This window comes from Homalodisca vitripennis, chromosome 4 (assembly GCF_021130785.1).
Source record: "Homalodisca vitripennis isolate AUS2020 chromosome 4, UT_GWSS_2.1, whole genome shotgun sequence".
Taxonomy (NCBI): domain Eukaryota; kingdom Metazoa; phylum Arthropoda; class Insecta; order Hemiptera; family Cicadellidae; genus Homalodisca; species Homalodisca vitripennis.
Window position 1 is genome coordinate 158,204,244 of NC_060210.1, and position 21,630 is coordinate 158,225,873.

The 21,630-nt window shown below is 36.6% G+C and overlaps 1 protein-coding gene across 3 annotated transcripts in view; it reads left to right on the plus strand.

The window, feature by feature from the left end:
• The window catches only part of LOC124360407 (hormone receptor 4-like), a 121,512-nt gene that overhangs the window by 92,287 nt on the left and 7,595 nt on the right, over positions 1 to 21,630 (plus strand). For 2 of the 3 annotated variants that reach the window (XM_046814012.1, XM_046814011.1), the window contains exons 3-13: positions 88 to 192; positions 3,946 to 4,057; positions 4,174 to 5,493; positions 7,119 to 7,267; positions 9,437 to 9,498; positions 11,174 to 11,320; positions 13,436 to 13,570; positions 14,972 to 15,100; positions 20,061 to 20,192; positions 20,915 to 21,107; positions 21,191 to 21,321. In XM_046814012.1, the coding sequence (XP_046669968.1) occupies positions 93 to 192; positions 3,946 to 4,057; positions 4,174 to 5,493; positions 7,119 to 7,267; positions 9,437 to 9,498; positions 11,174 to 11,320; positions 13,436 to 13,570; positions 14,972 to 15,100; positions 20,061 to 20,192; positions 20,915 to 21,107; positions 21,191 to 21,321 (2,610 nt within the window). In that variant the 5' untranslated portion in view covers positions 88 to 92. The remainder of the gene's footprint in view (positions 1 to 87; positions 193 to 3,945; positions 4,058 to 4,173; positions 5,494 to 7,118; positions 7,268 to 9,436; positions 9,499 to 11,173; positions 11,321 to 13,435; positions 13,571 to 14,971; positions 15,101 to 20,060; positions 20,193 to 20,914; positions 21,108 to 21,190; positions 21,322 to 21,630) is intronic. The other variant, XM_046814013.1, reaches the window with a different exon arrangement.

Below are 21,630 nucleotides of genomic sequence, written 5' to 3' on the forward strand. Positions count from 1 at the left end.
AGTAACAGACAACAGACAATTGTATTGCTTTTTTAGTATGTCATGTAGAAAAATCTGTTATATAACATAATTTATTATTTGTTCCAGGAATTATGACCCTTACGAAAAGCCCGTGTGACTTGGACACGATGAGCCTGTTCCAAGATCTCAAGTTGAAGCGAAGAAAAGTTGATTCTCGATGTAGTAGTGACGGTAAGTTTAATAAATTTGTATCATATAAATAAAGGGAGATAACTCGCTCATCAGAGGCCAAGAAACCCTGTCAATAGTCATCATTTTCTCCACTGTTTTCTTGGTGGAAGTCTTTGGTTTTAAGACAAAGGATATTTGTAATACTACCACAACATTAAATTATACTGTAGAAGTATTTAAAATGACTTTTGTATAAAAGTAACATAACTGTATAGGATTTTAGAACGTGTTTTAAATGAGAAACATTTTTTTCTTCTCCCATCATCACATATATTTTATTCTTAGGGGTCAATGTATGAAGCCAAAGTTGTATTCTTCTGAAGCCGGTAATGGCCTAACTTTCCTTCTCCCCACCCGGAAAAGGCGGATAAGCCTGCTAGCAACAAGCCAGCTGATTCGGAGGGAAAATATGAAGGGCGAACTGTTCTTATGACCTCTCTGAAACCTAGTAACTCTCTGAAATACAGTAAGGTGTTCTGCTGCAAGAGTTGAGTTTGTCTACCAACACTATGACCAAGTTACTTGTTGAACACCTTTTGAGTCCATCACTCTTTCTTGTTTCTGGTAGCCTTAGCTTAAAAGGATTTATCATGTTAATAAATAGAAACAAATAAAAGACTAATGGTTAGTACTTTCTTTTAAGGCATCCTGCAGTTTCTGAAAACTTTATGTGACTATTCCCCTTTTGAAGTATTTTTTGGGCGTTGCACAAGGAAGACGAGAAGTTCCTGATGAGCTTTGCTAAAAGGCAAAACTGCACAGATGTCGAGATGTCCTGAAAGCTTCGGTAAACTCTCGGCCCCCAGGATCGCATTCGCTCTATCTCTAGGAAGTCTACCAGTGTGTTAGTATCCGTTATTTACGGCAGTTTTACGACTGCTAGCGACCCCGTGCTATGTTCTTATTTACCTTCCTCGTTTCACAAACGACAGTTCCGCGTCAACACGACATTGGCTCTGAGCGGTCTTTACCTCGGGAAGGGCCACCTCTCGCTGTTGTTGAGCCGTCTTGACATTGGCGGCTCCGCTTAGTGTCGTAGTCATCCTCTCTCAATGACTCGGGGTAAAGTCGGAAAGGGATTTCATTCAAAATTTTGGCACAGCCATTTGAAATGGATCATGTTCTCGATTTCTGAATAGCTGTCGGCTCCAGGGTTACAGACCAGTGAGTAGTGTAGTCTCTGCGGTCACTGGCGGGCGCTCGCTATCTGGGCCAAGGCGGCGAGGTCGGTGTCCGCCCTCCAGTCGCGGTTCACTCACTCGTGGTTGCTAAACCTTGCCTCTGCCATCCTACTCACTACTCACTGTCCCACCGCTCTGCTACACCGTAGTAGTACCAGTGAGTAGTGTAGTCTCTGCGGTCACTGGCGGGCGCTCGCTATCTGGGCCAAGGCGGCGAGGTCGGTGTCCGCCCTCCAGTCGTGGTTCACTCACTCGTGGTTGCTAAACCTTGCCTCTGCCATCCTACTCACTACTCACTGTCCCACCGCTCTGCTACACCGTAGTAGTACCAGTGAGTAGTGTAGTCTCTGCGGTCACTGGCGGGCGCTCGCTATCTGGGCCAAGGCGGCGAGGTCGGTGTCCGCCCTCCAGTCGCGGTTCACTCACTCGTGGTTGCTAAACCTTGCCTCTGCCATCCTACTCACTACTCACTGTCCCACCGCTCTGCTACACCGTAGTAGTACCAGTGAGTAGTGTAGTCTCTGCGGTCACTGGCGGGCGCTCGCTATCTGGGCCAAGGCGGCGAGGTCGGTGTCCGCCCTCCAGTCGCGGTTCACTCACTCGTGGTTGCTAAACCTTGCCTCTGCCATCCTACTCACTACTCACTGTCCCACCGCTCTGCTACACCGTAGTAGTACCAGTGAGTAGTGTAGTCTCTGCGGTCACTGGCGGGCGCTCGCTATCTGGGCCAAGGCGGCGAGGTCGGTGTCCGCCCTCCAGTCGCGGTTCACTCACTCGTGGTTGCTAAACCTTGCCTCTGCCATCCTACTCACTACTCACTGTCCCACCGCTCTGCTACACCGTAGTAGTACCAGTGAGTAGTGTAGTCTCTGCGGTCACTGGCGGGCGCTCGCTATCTGGGCCAAGGCGGCGAGGTCGGTGTCCGCCCTCCAGTCGCGGTTCACTCACTCGTGGTTGCTAAACCTTGCCTCTGCCATCCTACTCACTACTCACTGTCCCACCGCTCTGCTACACCGTAGTAGTACCAGTGAGTAGTGTAGTCTCTGCGGTCACTGGCGGGCGCTCGCTATCTGGGCCAAGGCGGCGAGGTCGGTGTCCGCCCTCCAGTCGTGGTTCACTCACTCGTGGTTGCTAAACCTTGCCTCTGCCATCCTACTCACTACTCACTGTCCCACCGCTCTGCTACACCGTAGTAGTACCAGTGAGTAGTGTAGTCTCTGCGGTCACTGGCGGGCGCTCGCTATCTGGGCCAAGGCGGCGAGGTCGGTGTCCGCCCTCCAGTCGCGGTTCACTCACTCGTGGTTGCTAAACCTTGCCTCTGCCATCCTACTCACTACTCACTGCCACACCAAAGTAGTATCGTTTCTTGAGTAATATGTTTAATTAAAAGTCAATAATCGTATTTTTCTCAATGGTATATAAACGTTTTTTTTTTTTTATTTATTATTAGGCATTTTTCAATGCACATATTTATAAATTTAGAATATAGTTCAAATATTTTAGTGCAATAAAAATCTTCCATCGCACTGGTCTGGTTTAGCCATTAAGCTCGTCGACTACTTTTCGTGTAGTATTTCTTCTATTATGTTACCTTTTTACTGGCAGAGCTTGAGGTTCACATAATTCTTATAGTTTATCTCAACGAGAATCTGCCAATCGCACAGCCACACCTAGTCCTGTCTCGTCAACTAACTGTTCCTGTGTTTCCGTTGCAACCTATCATTCTGGCAGCATTTCAGGTGTCATGTCATGTACATAGATTATGTCAACGATAATCTGCCAATCCCATAGCTACTGTTCATCTAGTCCTCAACCTCCTCGTCAACTAATTGCCCCTGTAGTTTTCCTTTATGTTTTATAAACTGAAAGATTTTCACTCTGGTAATATCTTGAAATCTAAATTACACGTCTCCATATTAGTGCTATTTACGCAGAAGTACATACACTACACTTCACGAACAGTCGTATCCACCACGGCGAGTGTGAAGGTGAGCTGTAGCTAGGCGCGCGCGGTCAAGGATGTGAGCTGCGCACGGTAAACACGCTGAGGGCCAGTTCGTCAATGAAAGAGAGAGTGTAACGTACCGTATACAGTATTAGCACTCACCGAATGACGTCGGTTGTTCTTGTTTGTTGTTGTGAAGTTAACCAATATGGTGAGTGAATGCATACCTGAATATAGTAGTTGTGTAAAATAGCATATAATAATGTAGAAAGTTTGCACATAACTAAATATGGTAAGTATAGATAGAATTATAAGTATTTCCGCATTACACCAACTGTGTTTTGCAACAACTAACAATTTAAAACTATTAGAGAAACTTTGCTATAAGTCTGGATTTGCCAAAAAATACCATCTCTCTGTTTATAAACAACGTTTGGCGTGGTTTAGATTCAATAAAATTGTGATGTGTTAATTATTTGAATTAAGTTCACTTTGTAACTGAAGACAGAATCAGATTAAATTATGTAGTAACAAACTAAAAACATAAAACAATATCCTGTCGAAATACAGTAAACAGGATGTTTTAGAAACCTTAACTTTACTGTAAAGTTTGTGTCGTGCCGACAGGTGAAAGTGTGGCAGACACAAGTGCTTCTTCCCCAGACATGGCCGGTCCAGGCTCGCCGTGTAAGCTAGAGACAGCTCGCTCCTCCCCCAGCCCCGGTACTCACAGAGACAGGTAATAATCAACTTCATCCTCATTACTAAAGGCTTGTCTGTAGAACATTTAATATTGTAAAAGATTTGTGTTAATTTTTTCCAATAAGATAATTGGCGATGTTGAAAAGATTATAGTGTTATTTGCAGGGTGGCCTCACCCGACTCGGCGCTGCCAGAGGGTGACGAGAGGGTGGCAGTGGAATCGCAGGAACAAAGTTGCGAAGATACTGCCGAGAACAAGGCGAAGGTGAACGAAGAGTTGAACGTGCGGGTGTTTGACGGCGGTGGAATGCTGGCCAGAAGAGAGTCTTCAGCGATGTCTTCACCACCGAGCTTCTGGTTATCAGGAGCTCGCGTCAACGGAGACGTCCCGGAGACGGGAGGAAACTATTCTGAGACTATGAAACCTCCGGCGGCGTCGCCTCAAAGAGCGCCGAGTGGAGGGTCTAGAAGCGTGATCGTGGGGGAGTCGGTTAACAGTGACGAGAGAACAGAGACCGCGAGTGAGTGTGCGGGAGAAGACAAAGACGTCGTGAGACAGGAGGCGGCTATAGTGTCGTCGTCACAGCCGACCTTCTGGGTGACCACGGGGACCACCTCGATCTGTCGGATAAACGGAGAATTACAAGAGTTCCTCGGCGGGAATTTCACGGACAGTTCGAAACCACCCGTGTCGTCACCTCAGAGGACGGGAGGGTCTCGGTCATCTTCCACTGTTATCGTGGGAGACTCTCTGACAGGAGACGAGGAACGACACTGTGAGGAGGAGAGTAAAGTAAAGGTGAAGGAGGAAGTGAATGCAGCCGTGTTCGACGAGGGCAGACGGGACCCGGCCGCCGCCTTCTGGGTAACCGCGGGGACGCCACCAGTCGTCTCCGGGTGCCGGATCAACGGAGTGATGCCGGAACTGATCGGCGGAGGAGTGAACTATGGGGAAACGATGAAGCCGCCCGTGTCATCGCCCCAGAGTAGCGGCGCAGTGCGGCCGGCGCCGACGGTCATCATGGGCGAAGCGGGTGGTGTAAGGACGATGATCTGGTCGCAGCCGAGTGTCGAACCGACCCCGACCGTGGCCGGTACCTCCTCCTCCAACTCGTGTTGGTCCTCATCCTCCGTGTCGTCGCCGTCCAGTGCGTCCAACAGCGAGGAGTCGGCTGCCCAGCTACTGCTCAACCTTGGCCAGGAGCGGGCTTTCCGATCCCAGCAGTTTCCCGTGCCTCTTAACATGGAACGGCTGTGGGCGGGGGATCTGAGCCAGCTTCCCTCACAGGCTCTCAACCTGACTGCCGCCGGACCCGCTCCCTGGGCTGCGCCATCCGCCTGGCTCAAAAATGGCGAATTGCCGGCCAAAATGGGGCAGCAAGAGGAGGCCGAAGACGAGGATCAGCCCATGATCTGCATGATCTGTGAAGACAAGGCGACGGGACTCCACTATGGCATCATCACCTGTGAAGGGTTAGTACTATTTATGTACATGTTGTATTATTTTCATAATTATAAAGTTAAACGTCTAGTTATTCAAACTGACGTTTGATCGTTTTATTTCGTCAGATTTTAATTATAAGATCCAGGAAAACTGTTTAGCTCATTTTTTAAACTTAAAGTTCAGACAGGTGTGCAGGCCAATTCACTAACAAAGTTCTAGGTCAAGGGCATTCAATAAAACGTTCTTTATTTAGTTTTGTACCTTTCAACACAATAACGAGGCTTGTAAAAGGACTATCCAGCCAGCCATTACAGAGGCTTAATAATATTTTTTAATTCGCAAGACATTTTCTTATCCATGGTTTCATTTACAATAGTAAATTTGTTTGGCAAAATAAAAGTAAATTAACCTCTGCATCCGTAAAACATGGGAAATTCGAACGAAAACAAATATGTCGGAGAGATAGAATTGAACGGTTTTGAGAAAACAATTCGTGTATTTATCATGCCTAACCGCCAGTGAGGCGAGAGCCTCTGTAAGTTAGGCCAGATGGCAAGGAATCTCTCGGCCTCGGCCCAGTGCGCCATTGTTAACCGACCTTGTCCGATTTGCAGGGTGTGAACGACCGCCCAAGGATCGCCCACTGACACCAGGTTCACCGTTCACCAACACCAACCACTATTCCCTTCCTTACCGGGAAACACGAAGTCTAACGTGACCGAATATAATTGTGTTGCTGCTAGTTATTAAACTAGTTTTTTTTTATTTTCACCCTTTTAGTCAAATGAAGATGCTTGTTTCCCCAGGATTTATTTTAGGATGTTTAGGAACTGACAACATCTCATTGGCTGTATACGATGTCAGCCATCAAAGCACTATCAATCTAATAATGGTGTTTGAGAGGTAATACAGTATTGTATTTCAGGTACAAAGTAGACAACTCAGCGTACTGTTATTTCAGACATAGAGTTTTAAACTACTACTGTATAGTAACTGTCTAAATATAATACATGTAGTTAACACCTTCATTGAGTGGTACTTAGTAATCATAATCATCCAGAACGCAATCAACGTGTTAAAAATCTGACACAGGGCCTTCTTTAAATCGTGACATTGTCCCTGTTCTGTGTGATAACTCTGGATGGAACGGTTATAGATACTTAAAATTTGGTAAGTAGATACCTCCTTAGTCTAAGAACTCTATTGATTTGGGATCATAAGGTTTAAAGGTTCGTCTGTGTGCCCTCTGTGTGATAACTCTACATAGAAAAGTCTTAGAAATTTGAAAGTTGTTACATATGTTCTTCTTGGTCCAAAGAAGAACTCTATTGATTTTGGGATCTATAGGTTTGTATGGGCAGTCCATTCTGGGCGATAAGTCTAGATAGATTGATTCTAGAGGATTAAAACTTAGGTTTCTCTTGGCCTAAGGAAAACTATTGAGTTTTAGGTAAAAATATAAAAGAGCAGTCTGTACATCTATCTCTCTGTCTGTATGATAATTCTTGCATTGTGTTTTGTCGAGTCTTTTGATACTCACTCAGTTGTATTGGTTTATTTATTAGGTATAAATATTAAAATGTTAACTTATACTTGCTAGGAAAAATATTCTTAATTTATGAATGGAGCTTAACTAAATTAATTGATTGTACAGATGTAAAGGCTTTTTCAAACGGACAGTCCAGAACAGGCGAGTGTACACGTGTGTGGCGGACGGCGTCTGTGAGATCACCAAGGCTCAGAGAAACCGTTGTCAGTACTGCAGATTTAAAAAGTGTATAGAGCAAGGGATGGTATTGCAAGGTAAGCATATTACTTTACTTTATACAGGGTTGTTATTGTAAATCTGAAAAAATAAAACTCTGTAACTGAGACCTGTCTCTAGTACGAGTTTAGGAGTATGTGGCTCAGTATCTTCATTCAATGTGTTATAAGAGCCCTTTTAGCATTCTATGGAAGTTACATATTATAGAAAGAAGTTAAATACTACTAAAAGAATAAAGTTGGATTGTATGTAGCCTATCCAGCTTTATTCAGTACAGTATATTTACCATAGTATATTAAACGATAGCTACTATAACAGTCTAGTAAATGTCACAGTCAGATATACAACATATGTGCCACCAGTGGCATGATAGTAAATACCTTTTTTAAGGAAACATTTTTGACCAATTACAGCCGTTGGGGTGGCTCAAAAAATTAAAAAAGTTTTGATTCCACACTTTAACTCGTTTGCTGTTGATGAAAAATATCAATAAATGGCCAATACCTAAACAATGTTTTCTTACATTTTTGTATCCTTGTACTCCGCTCAATATTAAAATATAACTCCTAGTCCTAATAATACTACTTACAATGCCTAGTTAGATATTAAACATAAACAATGCTTAATAAATCAGTTATTTGCAGCTTGACACAGAATACCTAATTTCGACACAAAAACATGAATTATATAAGCCCCATCCACAGTTAACGTGTAATTAGTTTCCTTTTCTAGATGTGTAAATACTGATTAATTAAAAAAAATTTTAAGTGAAATGACAAGTTAAGAAAACCTATTTTTAATAAGAAAGCATTGTGTCCTTACAACTTGTTTATCTCTTCAATATATATAGTTCACATTATTCAAGATCTTCTCTACTTTGGAAAACTAGGTAGCTACATAGTGAGTTCACACCAGGCAGATAAAAAATAGATGGATCTTTCTGTTTTTAATGACATTTGAATTATGTGTACAGTTAATCAATGATTAAAAGAATATAGATATATTGCTTGCTTGTATAATGAATTGATTGTGCTTTTAAGTGCTTTCATCAAAATCTCTCCCTCCTACTTTTAAAATGTAAAATAATGGTAAATTCAGATAAATTACATAATTATAGATCTTTTTTACAAGTAAGCTAGTGTGTATTATTATGGTAAGTGTATACTAATAAAATATGATTTTAAAATATCTTTACAACCAATTCATTATAGAAACAATGTTCAGTAATGTCCTGTGCCATCATTGTGTGTATGATCATATTAAGTTTTGTGTAACAAATGTAAGTGTCCAGGAAGCTATAAAATGGATTGTTATAAAACAGCAGCTTTGTACATAATTTAATTTTGAAAAGAAAGACACCATAAGCATATTCTTTTTAAATGGTGTTCCTAATGGTAATCCTGAGATAACTGGTAATCACTAAAAGATATTCCAATTTCTTGGTCCATTTGAGTTTAAAGATGGGTCCCTGAAATCGTAGTGTGACACTGTTTTTTTATAAGTACTCTTGAAATTTCCCACCAATATTTCATGATATCTTACTGAATAGCTTCAACGATTTCAGTAACAATTGAATTATTTTAGGCCAGTGTGGAAAAATTCTAAGTTTAAAGAGAGGCTAAAGTCGAAGTCATAAGCTTTTCAGTTGACACATTTATGATGTAATAAATTATAGCATTTTACTGTAGTTAAAACAAACCTAGACAAAGTAAAGCTTTTGCACTGCACGTAACATGACATTTTTAAGTGTAATTGACTTTGAGACATGAATAAAAAGAAACGTTTAAGTTACCTTTTAAATGTGTATGCATTATTATACTTATTATTCTAGACTTTGGCAGGTGATTAAAAACACATTTACTATCCGCTGATTAATCCAAAAAGGGAGTTTTCAAGACCAGTGAGGTATAGCCTGGAGTGAATTTTGAAATAGGAATATGCCTGTATGTTAACCAGAGACCCTACGAATGTCCATGGAAAATTTCAGTACAATCGGTGCAATAGTTTTTACGTGATTAACATACACACAAATACACAGAGAGACACCATTAGATTTTTATATAATAGTATAGATATAGATTATTAAGAGAGGCACTGAATACTACCTGTCCAATTTTCCTAAATGTTTCCTTGATAATGTTTATAAAACTACATGTCATGCTATTTGTTGTTGCAAGTTTGTGTATCAACGTGTTGGTGGGTTTCAGCTGTGCGGGAAGACAGGATGCCCGGTGGCAGGAATTCTGGGGCTGTATATAATTTGTACAAGGTGAGATTAAAATCTCCAACAAATCCTATTACTATAAATAACTGCTTAACTGCTATTAGAGTAACGTAATAAATCACAGTAGAACGTCCGTTGACAATAAGTTATTCTATAAGTGCAACATTGAGTCTGTCTAAGCTCTTTGTTTTACTTTGCTCTGCAGAGATAGTATACATGTTCACAATCGTACTCTTAACATCGTCTATCTAAGCTCTTTGTCTGTTTTATTTTACTCTGCAGAGACAGTACACAGGTTCACAATCTTGCTTTCAACTCAAGTCTATCTAAGCTCTTTGTCTGTTTTATTTTACTCTGCAGAGACAGTACACAGGTTCACAATCTTGCTTTCAACTCAAGTCTGTCTAAGCTCTTTGTCTGTTTTATTGTGCTCTGCAGAGACAATACACAGGTTCACAATCAATGCTCTCAACATCGAGTCTAAGCTTTTTGTCTGTTTTATTTTGCTCTGCAGACACGAGTACAGTACAGTATAGTATAGTACACGAGTTCACAATCTAGCTCTCAACATTTATATTCTTAGATTTAATCTGACTTAATTCTGTTTTGGTTTATTAATTAAATTAAAGTTTTCTAAAACTTTATCCAATAACTGTAGTTTAAAAATTAATGGAATTATATTCTCAAGTACTAAAATGATAATTTGTAATTAATTAAATCTATTAAAAATTAGAAACTATGTTAAACTTCAAACATGTTTAAGCTATTATTTTTGTTCTTACAGTTTTGGAGGTCATATGTTAAGATAGAATAGAGTGCATTAAAAACTTTAATTGTTCTCGTTCAGAGTACACTTTTTGAGTATTTAAATGATAAAGTACAAATAAAAATATCGGAAAATGTGTAAAAGTTTTAGATGTGTATAAGTATATCTTTAAAATGTGACATCCCCATAACTCTATGACAAAAATAAGAGAATAAAGTATTTAGGTTGACATTGGTTTTATGGGTCTAAAATTAAAATAACCACTAGTACAGTCAGTTTTTAACCCTTTTTCTACCAACCAGTGTAATGATTACTCCTTACAGTTTATGATAGTCTTACTACTATAAAATTATAATAATATTTTGTCTTAAAGAAACTATAGTGCACACACATATTTAAACCAAATTTATTCATTTCAAACTTCTAATACTTGAAATAAATTTTTATAATCAAACTAAACTGCCTCATAAGTTATATATTAACATATTCCAAACTGTAAATAACATTATTGATTTTAAAATTATATTTATTAAAATGAAATCTGGGTAGATGTTCATATATTTGAGAGACATGTTCAAAATGTTTAGCAATGCTAAATTTTTAACTTTATCTACAAAGATATGCTACAGCAAACTAAATAAAGATAATACAGATGTCATTCAATAAGTATTATTATGAATAAATAATTTATTAAAGTGTGATAATTGTTGAGATAAACCATGTCCCATCAAACATATCTCTTTGTTGTGACATCCACATTTATCAAGTTTTAATCATTTATATATTTAATACTAATGATTAGGCCTGGAATTTTAAAGTGTTAATTTTTCTTGGTTTTATTTATTTTCACGTTCAAACTATGACTGATCAATGAAGTGAAATAGGACTAAACTCAAACTCTGAAACTCACTACTATGTGAGTGGTTTACTTTATGTATTTGTACAATGTTGTAGGTGAAGTATAAAAAGCACAAGAAGAATGCTAGAAATGGTCAAGTCAAACCTCCTCAGACAAAATTACCAGTCAGTTCCGAGCATGGCATACCTCCCCACCTGGTCAACGGGACCATCCTCAAGACTGCCCTAACCAACCCCAAAGAGGTCAGTTCCCAATATTGACTGGAAGTGCAGAAGTTAGGAGTGAATGACAGAAGTGAAATGACTCTCTCCTAAGTGGTAATCAATACCGCCTTGTCTTAACACTTTGAAGACTATGCACGTAGTATCTCCAAAGACCATATTTTCTCCTGTAGACTTACGTTTCAATGTGAGTCTTATCTCACCAGACTGGTCTTAGGGCCTACGGGTAGGTTGCTTCCTTCTCAGGGCTGAGGGCTTCCACACAGTCTCCTATTGCAGACAATGCCTGCAGGAACTACAAGTTACAACATTTATTTCAATATTATATTAACTGCTTGAAATATCTGGGCAAGGCTTTTTCAGTTTTAAATCAGAGTTCTTTCTTTGTGATGCCAGAAACATTTTCTCTTTGGAGTTAGCAACCTATATGTAATTTTGGGAAGGCTTTCACTTGACATGTAACCTACATGTTATTAGCTGAATATCTGTGTCTTCTTATTATCACGTAAAAGAACTTTTAAAACTTTTTATTTATGACAGTTTTATCTTTTAATTGAATCTAATTACAATCATTACATTATTCAGAAAAAATCTACTTTTTGAACTTATTTTATATAAAATAGAGATATTCTTTTGAAACTTGAATTAATCAAGTGTTGCACATTTTATTAGTATCTGAAAGATTTACTTTTTTATGAGTATAACATGGTCATCCATATTTCTGAATTATTGCTTTCTATATTATTATTTTTAAAACAGATATAAAAGTCTCAGTCCACAGTGGTAAACAACTTCACCCGTAGCAGTTACGACTGTAGTTTGGAGGAGACTACACGTGTAAAATTACCAGTCTACAGGAAGAAACTCGGTTACTGTAGATTCTATGGGCATAGTCTTCACACTCCAAAAATTCGTCTTCAAAGTGTTAACCTCCCTCTAAATACAACAGTTTGAACCAAGGCTCAGAAAAGCCTTTCAGCAGCAGTTAAAAGGTACATACTCGTATTTGTGTGAATAAAATGAATTATTCATTTTACATTCCTCAAAACAAAACAACAACAAAAATTGGCATATACTTCTGTGATTTTTTCTTACTTAGCTTTGAACAAAATATTCATGAGGTTATGATCTATTGTTACCTAAACTGATTAATACATTTGACAACTTATATTTTCATTTTTTTAGACTTAATTTTATGTTTTTATGCAGAAACAATACATTATTTTGTTAGTTTTAACTATTATTATTAAAAATATGTGTATTTTATATATAAAATACACATATTATTAAACATATGATTTTTAAACTTCATATTGTATATATACAATATGAAGTTTAAAAATCTGTATCCTGACAAATGTATCAGATAATGCATAAGACAGAAATTTATTCTAAAATAATATTGTTAAATCAATAAATAGACTTTGAGTAAAATATAATACAATATAAAGTACAATATTTATTGTTCGTTTATTGTCATTTCTTATGCCTTTGGATTGAAAATTATTGAGCCCATTGAATATTTTAATAACAACAAATCACTCTGTTGACACTTCATCCAAATTTTGTCTGTCTGAGTATTTAGCTTTATGAAGGCAAATGATAACCACACAATAATCACTTATTTATTATGGGATCTACATGTAAATAAAGATACACTCGAACATTGTTATTACAAAAAGTATAGGAAATGTTACAAACATTCTAGAAAATGTTTTCTCTAGGTCGTGAATTACAAAGTTATTAATTTGTTTAAGTTTTGAATCCACCATATTGGAACGAAATGGTGAACCAGGCTCACCAAAGAACTTATCCAAGATTTTTATAAGATTTTTTGGGACAGTTATCATTTTGAAAATTTGTGTTATATGGCATAGAGATCTCTATATATACATTTTTGAACAGGACTCTGGAAGTTGTGTTCAGTGAAATTATATAGAAATTTTCACTACTATAAGTACAATAATTGCAATAGGCTGATTTTGTATACAGGTTACATCATTACAATCCTATCTAAAATTGCAACACTTGTTCAATAATTTTCATGTCCTACCTTATTCAACTTCCTTATTGATTCCTGCACCTTAGATTATTTTATTTGTTGAATAATTTTGTCAACTTTAATTAATATGTTAGGTTGTTCATCTTCGGCAAAGGTTAGACAATGCTGTCAGTTCATCGAGGGACTTGACCTTGACTCTGGATACCGCCCTCGCCATGATACAAATACTAATAGACTGTGATGACTTCCAAGATATTGCGACTGTGCAGGTGAGGATCAACACAATATGAGTAGGAAACACATGAGGTCGAATTACAGTTGATTACTTAAACAATGTTGAAGAACTACACATGTTGTTAAAATATTCTATGGCCGTATCCAGATAGATATAGATAGTAACTATTATTGTTATTCTCAAACTGATTACATGTACTTTTACTCTCAATCATATCTAAATTATATGGTTTGTAAGATATGTACACTGGTCTTGGTTGATTAGCAAACGGGTTAGACACAAACCAATGAGAATATCAATGTTTTATTTTTTGTAGCCTTCATGAAAAATCTAACATATTTATTTAAATGTATGGTTTTACTTTTCAATTTATTCTTTAATCCTCATTGTACTTGTATATAATGAATATGAATTTATAGAACATCTATAATTGGATATATTAAAACTTTAATTTTATTTTCTACATACTGAAATTCAAATAAAAGAAAGAACAATGAGATTAAATCTTCTGAATGTAAGTGCATTATCAACTGTTAATATTTTTCATTTTTGTGTTATAATAATAATAAAACTAACAATGTACTATGTACAAGGTTCGTTAAGTAAGTGTGCACTGCTTTCTTCAACATTAATTAATGCTTTTTAGTTACACCCTTCCTCAATCATTTATTAAAACATTATGTTTTGTTCTCATAATTTAGTGAATTCATTGCAAAATAAACGTGAAAGCAAATTTTTTTCAACAATTAATATTACAAGTCTGAGTTCAAAACAAAGTTTCTCATGGCCAAATTGTTAGCATATCATTGCCAATGAATATACAGTAGTTGTAAACAGAATAAACAACCATCCCCAGCTGCCTAATTGGCATACCCGAGTTTCAATAAAGAATTTGTCCCATATGAGATAGCTTGTAAATTCAGTTACAGTTACACTTCCTAACAAATAATATCTATACTTATTACGTGCTTTGCAGGTTAAACAAGTACAGACATTATGCTATGAAATGTACAGTAATGTTCTACTTCCAAAATGGAACTATTGAAATGTATTATATGACTTTATTGTTTAATATTAAGTTCTCATGTAACACTGTTTACTGTTATGTACTCCTGTTACCATGGCAATGCACCTTTTCAGGTAGAACAATGCACCTTTTCACATAGAAATACAATACTAAACTGGAAACTCCAGTGGAGTAAACCTGATGAAACCACAACTAAAACATATTCTAAAAGCAACAGTCAGTGGCTCGCTGTATAAATATCAAGCTACTGACTGCCACGATGTTTTAGCCCAGACTGCTTGTTAGAAAGATTATTACTTTAAATCACAGCTTAAGCAAGTTCTATTTCACTTTATTTTTAACTGACTGAACGATTTTTGGAACTGCGATAATACATGGCTAACTAGAATATTCTCTGATATTTCCCAGAACTTGGAAGACCTTCTAGAACACAAAACCGATCTGTCAGACAGGCTTATGCAGATCGGAGACTCCATTGTATACAAGCTGGTGCAGTGGACCAAGAAGCTGCCATTCTACCTGGAACTGCCTGTCGAAGTGAGCGTTACTTAGCTCTCCTGACCCATAGTTTGATTAAGTATCAATATGCAAAAATAATTGTATATTGTTAATTAGAGTTTGAAAATAAACACTGTTTAATTTTCACAATTTAATATTTTTTATAAATTACAAACCTAATCACTTGTATTGCAACTCCAATAATGGTAGTACTGTAATTAACTTTTAAAATTTAGAATGTTTGTTACCTAAATAGGAACATATTGTTTTTGCCTGAAATTCATAATAATATTTATTTTCTAATATACATTTCAAACTTTAAATGCTACTGTAAATATCTATATAAAATTTTAAACTACTTTAAAAATGGTCCAATGGCAAACTGTGAAATGTTTTATGTTTATGAAATCAGAATTGAATTAAAGAGAATGACATATTTTATAATATTATGATGGAAGTGAAAATAATGTTTGACAAACACTTAAATAAGTAAACACTCTTTCCCAGATAAATTAATCTTTATTTATATTTATCTCATTTCAGCAATTATTCTTAGAAGACATGTGCTTAGCTTCTTTCACTGAATCTCAGATTTTAAAAATGAATAATAATAAAAGTGGGTAGTACCACTTTTAAACTCTACATTAGCTGTATTAAACAATATATCCTTTTTTTAATACAATATGTTGTATTCTGTTACACAAAACTAGTTACTCACACTTGGTTTGGTATCTATAATAAACATTTTTAAATAATTTTATTTTTCTATAAAACGTTATACTCAATTCATAGATTTGCAAAAATATTGATCAAAATCATTTGAATTTAACTTCCTATTACTCACAATCAATATAAATTGACAAATATAATTTTATTAGTTCTAAATATCCTGAAAGTGTTTAATCTGTCCATATTTTTGTCCTTTCTAGCTCAAAGATTGTTTAATTATTGAATTTAAAATGTTCAAAAATCTTTGCATTACTAAGGCATTTTTGTAATTTAATAAAATGTTGACACTATGATCAAACTATTAGTTATGGTTATGAAAGAAGTTATGGGTTCAATTCCTGAGAAGGTCAATAAACATTTTCCCAGTGATTTTGAACTATTTTCTCTTAAATATGTTTCAATGTATCCATTAAAAATAAGATATTTAAGAAAGAACCCCTAAAAAATTGAAAACATTTTTGAGATAGCTACCTAAAATTTGGACATGTTCCACCTTTCAATACATTCAGAACCTCTAATTTTATTACATTTGAAGCCAGTTTACGTGCTGTGAGATAAATTGTAATAACAAAGATTTAGTGTCCAATATGTAATACTGTACCTACTGTACTTTGTATTTTCCTATTTCTGTATGTCTTTCTTTGTTAATAAGATTACATATGGATAGGTAAGGTATTACTATTGTGTAAATGTACTCCAGCTAGTAATATATTTAGTTTGTGTTCAATGTACTGTACTATTGATGTTCTGCTTCTGTGAATTACAAGTTATCAATCATTTATGAATTTCTAAAACTCGATCAATTATCAATAGGTAACAAAGTCATTATAACATTCTGCCTATCCCTACCCTTACGAGAATTTAACTATAGAAAAACATCACAATACACTACTCATAATTTTGGATACAATTAGTCACATTGTATTACCTGTTACAAATACACCATTGGTCTGATGATTATTTTATCTTCAATTTACCTTTGATTGTATTAGTTAGACAATCATTCATACTGACAGAGTGTGCTGAATGAAGTACAGGGGATTATTTCAGTTAGTTCTGAGGTCTGGAGCTAAGGCTGTACCATGTAACTTTGATTGTTACTGTTCAAATATTTGCTACCTGAACTACTTGAGCTTCTCACTTTACAAAAGGCAGTCCGAGCGCTCATTTTTTCCATGCCTCAATCTGTAGCATTGGATTGAGTTATCTTATTGTGTAACTAATACAATACAAAATATTACTTTCTTCACAGCAGTAAATAATTGGTTAGATGGAGTTGTCATCAAAACCAGTGTTAAATCAATAACATTTTATTGGAAACGCAGGCTCTCCATTCAAAGCGTCGCATTTTCAATTTATATTTATTATTTATATTGGCAACTCAAGACTGCTACCCAAGATGGTGTATTCCCAATACCATCTTGAGTCTGGCAATACAGGGTTTCTAGCAAAGCCAGTGTATTCCTAGTACCATCTGAGTATGGCAACACAAGGTTTCAAGCAAAGCCAGTGTATTCCCAGTACCATCTGAGTCTGGCAACACAGGGTTTCTAGCAAAGCCAGTGTATTCCTAGTACCATCTGAGTCTGGCAAAACAGGGTTTATATCAAAGCCAGTGTATTCCCAGTACCATCTGAGTCTGGCAACACAGGGTTTCTAGCAAAGCCAGTGAATTCCCAGTACCATCTAAGTCTGGCAACACAGGGTTTCTAGCAAAACTAGTGTATTCCCAGTACTATCTGAGTCTGGCAACACAGGGTTTCTAGCAAAGCCAGTGTATTCCTAGTAACATCTGAGTCTGGCAACACAGGGTTTCTAGCAAAGCCAGTGAATTCCCAGTACCATCTAAGTCTGGCAACACAGGGTTTCTAGCAAAGCCAGTGTATTCCTAGTACCATCTGAGTCTGGCAACACAGGGTTTCTAGCAAAGCCAGTGTATTCCTAGTACCATCTAAGTCTGGCAACACAGGGTTTCTAGCAAAACCAGTGTATTCCTAGTACCATCTGAATCTGGCAATACAGGGTTTCTAAAAGCCAGTGTATTCCCAGTACCATCTGAGTCTGGCAACACAGGGTTTCTAGCAAAGCCAGTGTATTCCCAGTACCATCTGAGTCTGGCAACACAAGGTTTCAAGCAAAGCCAGTGTATTCCTAGTACCATCTAAGTCTGGCAACACAGGGTTTCTAGCAAAACCAGTGTATTCCTAGTACCATCTGAATCTGGCAATACAGGGTTTCTAAAAGCCAGTGTATTCCCAGTACCATCTGAGTCTGGCAACACAGGGTTTCTAGCAAAGCCAGTGTATTCCCAGTACCATCTGAGTCTGGCAACACAAGGTTTCAAGCAAAGCCAGTGTATTCCTAGTACCATCTAAGTCTGGCAACACAAGGTTTCTAACAAAGTTGGTGTATTCACAATACAACTTTTACCTGGTCAAGAGAGTATTACTAGCAAAGCTGGTCTATTACCTGTACTCCAACAATGCTTACCAGTTTGTGTCTCAAATTAAACTATTGTATTCACAATGAAAACTTAAGGTTTGGAATGATAGTAGCTGGTGAAAGCAGTGTAACTCAATAGAGTTGCCAGTGTAAACATGATGGGCATTTTCAATCTTGCCTATAAACTGGTGTGACAGAATTTTCCACGCAGACAGCGCAGAAGTTTAGTATGAAGAGATTTTAAACGGATAGCTGCACCTAGTTCCTATGGTGATGTTTTTCAACCACATTTTTCTTTTAAATTCAGTAATTGAAAAAAATACAATCGAATACAAAATTATCGTTACAGAAAATAAATCGTATTCGCAGATTATTGAGTTGGGGCTATTAAGTTATTAAACAAGTCCCTAAAGATAATATAGAAGATATAGATATTAGAAGAAAACCAATTTAAAATATTTCTTTATTTTTATTAAGAGCTCATCTGCTCTAAATCAGATGAGTGGTAAACCAATCAGACAAAATTATGGGTGGTGTTGTGATGATATATGTTTGACAAATATATTGTTTTAATAATCAAATGGCAGTGTGTATTATATCCATACAGTTTACGATATCCTCATTATCTGTTTGCTATGTCAAGCTATTTTATTTATTACCACTAAGCACAGAAATTATTCATACGAGGGGTATTAGAAAAATAAGGTTCCCATGATTTTTTTAAATAGGCAGCTCTATATTTCTACTTAGTGTTATACATCAATTTAAAACTTAAAAGTTAAGCTATTTTTTCACATAATCACCGTTTCTGTCCAAACACTTTTGTAGACGATGCTTAAAAATTTCTATCCCCATGTTATAGAATTCTGCCGCCAATCCTTTGAGGAATTGACTAAACTCTTCCTTGACTTCATCATCGGTACTGAAGCGTTGGCCACCCATGTTCCTTTAATTTTGGGAATAAGTGATAATCACTTGGGGCTAGGTCTGGGCTGTTGGAGGGATGGGGCACAATAGTCCAGTGAAAATTTGTCAGCAGTTCTTGAGTTTGACGTGAGACATGAGGCCGAGCATTGTCATGGAGAAGTTTCACACCACTGGACAAGCTTCCTCTACGGCGGTTCTGGACCGCGCGTCTCAGTTTTCTTAATGTGTCTTAATGTTTCCCCATAAACCTCGATTCACTGACAATGAATTGCAATAGGTGAAATCTGTTTTGCATTTAAAAAACGTATCACAGCACGAATTTTGCATCTGGCGGTAACAACGATAGGGAGCTCCATCTTCGAAGGCAGCTAGGCCGGCACTGTTGAACGTAGCGAGGCGCGAATGGTATGGGTAGAGAGAGGGACAGCTGATGAGTAAGACAGTGTTACCAGATTTCTCCCAACATATCGCATTCTGTCTTGGCGGCATAGGGAACCTTACTTTTCTAATACCCCTCGTATTAAGAGCTGGCTTTAGTGAAACATTTCTCTATGAGAACAATTTGAAATCTCTCACTTTTACAGACATATTTTTAGTTGTAGAGTTATGAGAGTTGACCCATTTTATATTTTATTAATATGTACCAAAATGCTTTTTGGTTATGATGAATAGTTTTTACTTTTTGAATATTTAAACAATGAAATAAAAACTGTTTTCAAATAAGCAACAAAAAAAATTATAATAAAAATGTTTGGATATTTATTCATTATCTCTCATAATTCTATGATACGGGTGTAAAAGTGTTTGAGGTATAACATTTGTCTTATTGAGTAGAGTCAGCTCTCAGGATCCACATTCGTGAATGTTGTAAACTGTTAGTGACAGAGGGTATGATGTGCAGGTACATACAAAGCTACTGACACACAAGTGGCATGAGCTACTAGTGCTGACAACGTCGGCCTACCAAGCGATTCACGGCCCCCACAAGCCCACCACACCCTCTGACTCCTCTTTTGTTGATTTCACGCAAGAGGTACAGAATTATGGTATTTCAGTTCTGATTTAGGAAGTGTAATAATTCATAACCTATACTTTTATACATTAATAGTACTGTATACATAGTTTAAATGCTTGAATCGCTAAAAGTGTTAGTTGTTTTATTTGTTTGCCTTTTACATGTTTTTTAGAAGTATTTACCTTTCGTATCTAGAACTTTAAAAATGCTAATAAACCAAACGATCAATAAGTTCTTTGTACTATGTCACGTTATTTTAAAATTTATAGTGGTAATATATAAGAATTTGTTTTTTATCACATGCAATATTGTTTCTTTTATCAAACACTTTGTTATCTGTGTCAACATTCAAACTATAAAATATGTAACTTTTGTTTGTTGGTTTGTTTCTTTTTGAAATGTTGTACTGTTTTTATCGTTCTTTCTAATTAAAATATTATGGCTACACATACTAATTTTGAAAGATTTGTTAAATATAAAAAATAAACTAAATATTGCATAATTCATCAATTGCGTTATTATCTTTTTCATTCAAAAACATAATGATCAAGCCCTTTAGCATCATTTGTCTAATGGGACTATAAGAAATAAATCATTCCAGAAAAAATTAAGTAATAAACCAGTTTTATTAAGTAATATAAGGTATAAAGTAAATAGTATAATAATTCATTATAAAAACTACAAAGTTAAAAATTAAAACTTAGCTTATAAAATGTAATGATAAATCGTGTAAATTGCAGGTATCGAAGAACCTATCAATGCTCCAAACATGCTTGACTTCGATGATGGGCCGCACAATCACCCTGGAGCAGCTTCGACAGGATGTTGGTCATATGGTAGAGAAGATCACCCACGTCACACTAATCTTCAGGAGGATTAAGCTGAGAATCGAGGAGTATGTGCTTCTCAAGGTTATCATCATGCTCAACCCAGGTATAGCATAGACCAGACTCAAGTGAATTACATAATTGTTCATTACAGTACTCCTAGAGATAACAAGTCCTACTACGTTACAGCTACACGAGGAGGAGCTAATGAGCTGGAGGCTATTCAGGAGAGATACATGAACTGCCTTAAAACATATGTGGAGTACACGGCACCCAACCAGCCGAGCCGGTTCCATGAGCTACTCTTGTGCCTACCTGAGGTATATGTTTGATCTCATCTATCCTAGAATAAGAAGTTCAGAGGAATAATAATGTATACAGTCACAACATTTATGTAGAAAGTATACTAGGAATACAATGGCAGATCATATACATATTTACACATGAAATTAAATGAAAAAGAACTTTATTAAAATAGTTAAAATTAGGACTATTTAAGTTCTCTCTTCAAATTTTTTCTAAACAAATTATCTAACTTATTTTACATTGAATAACTAAAAGTAATTCCAGTTCTTTAAAATTGAAATATTTGGGTTTTCTGGAAACCAATGAAATTAAATATGACTTCC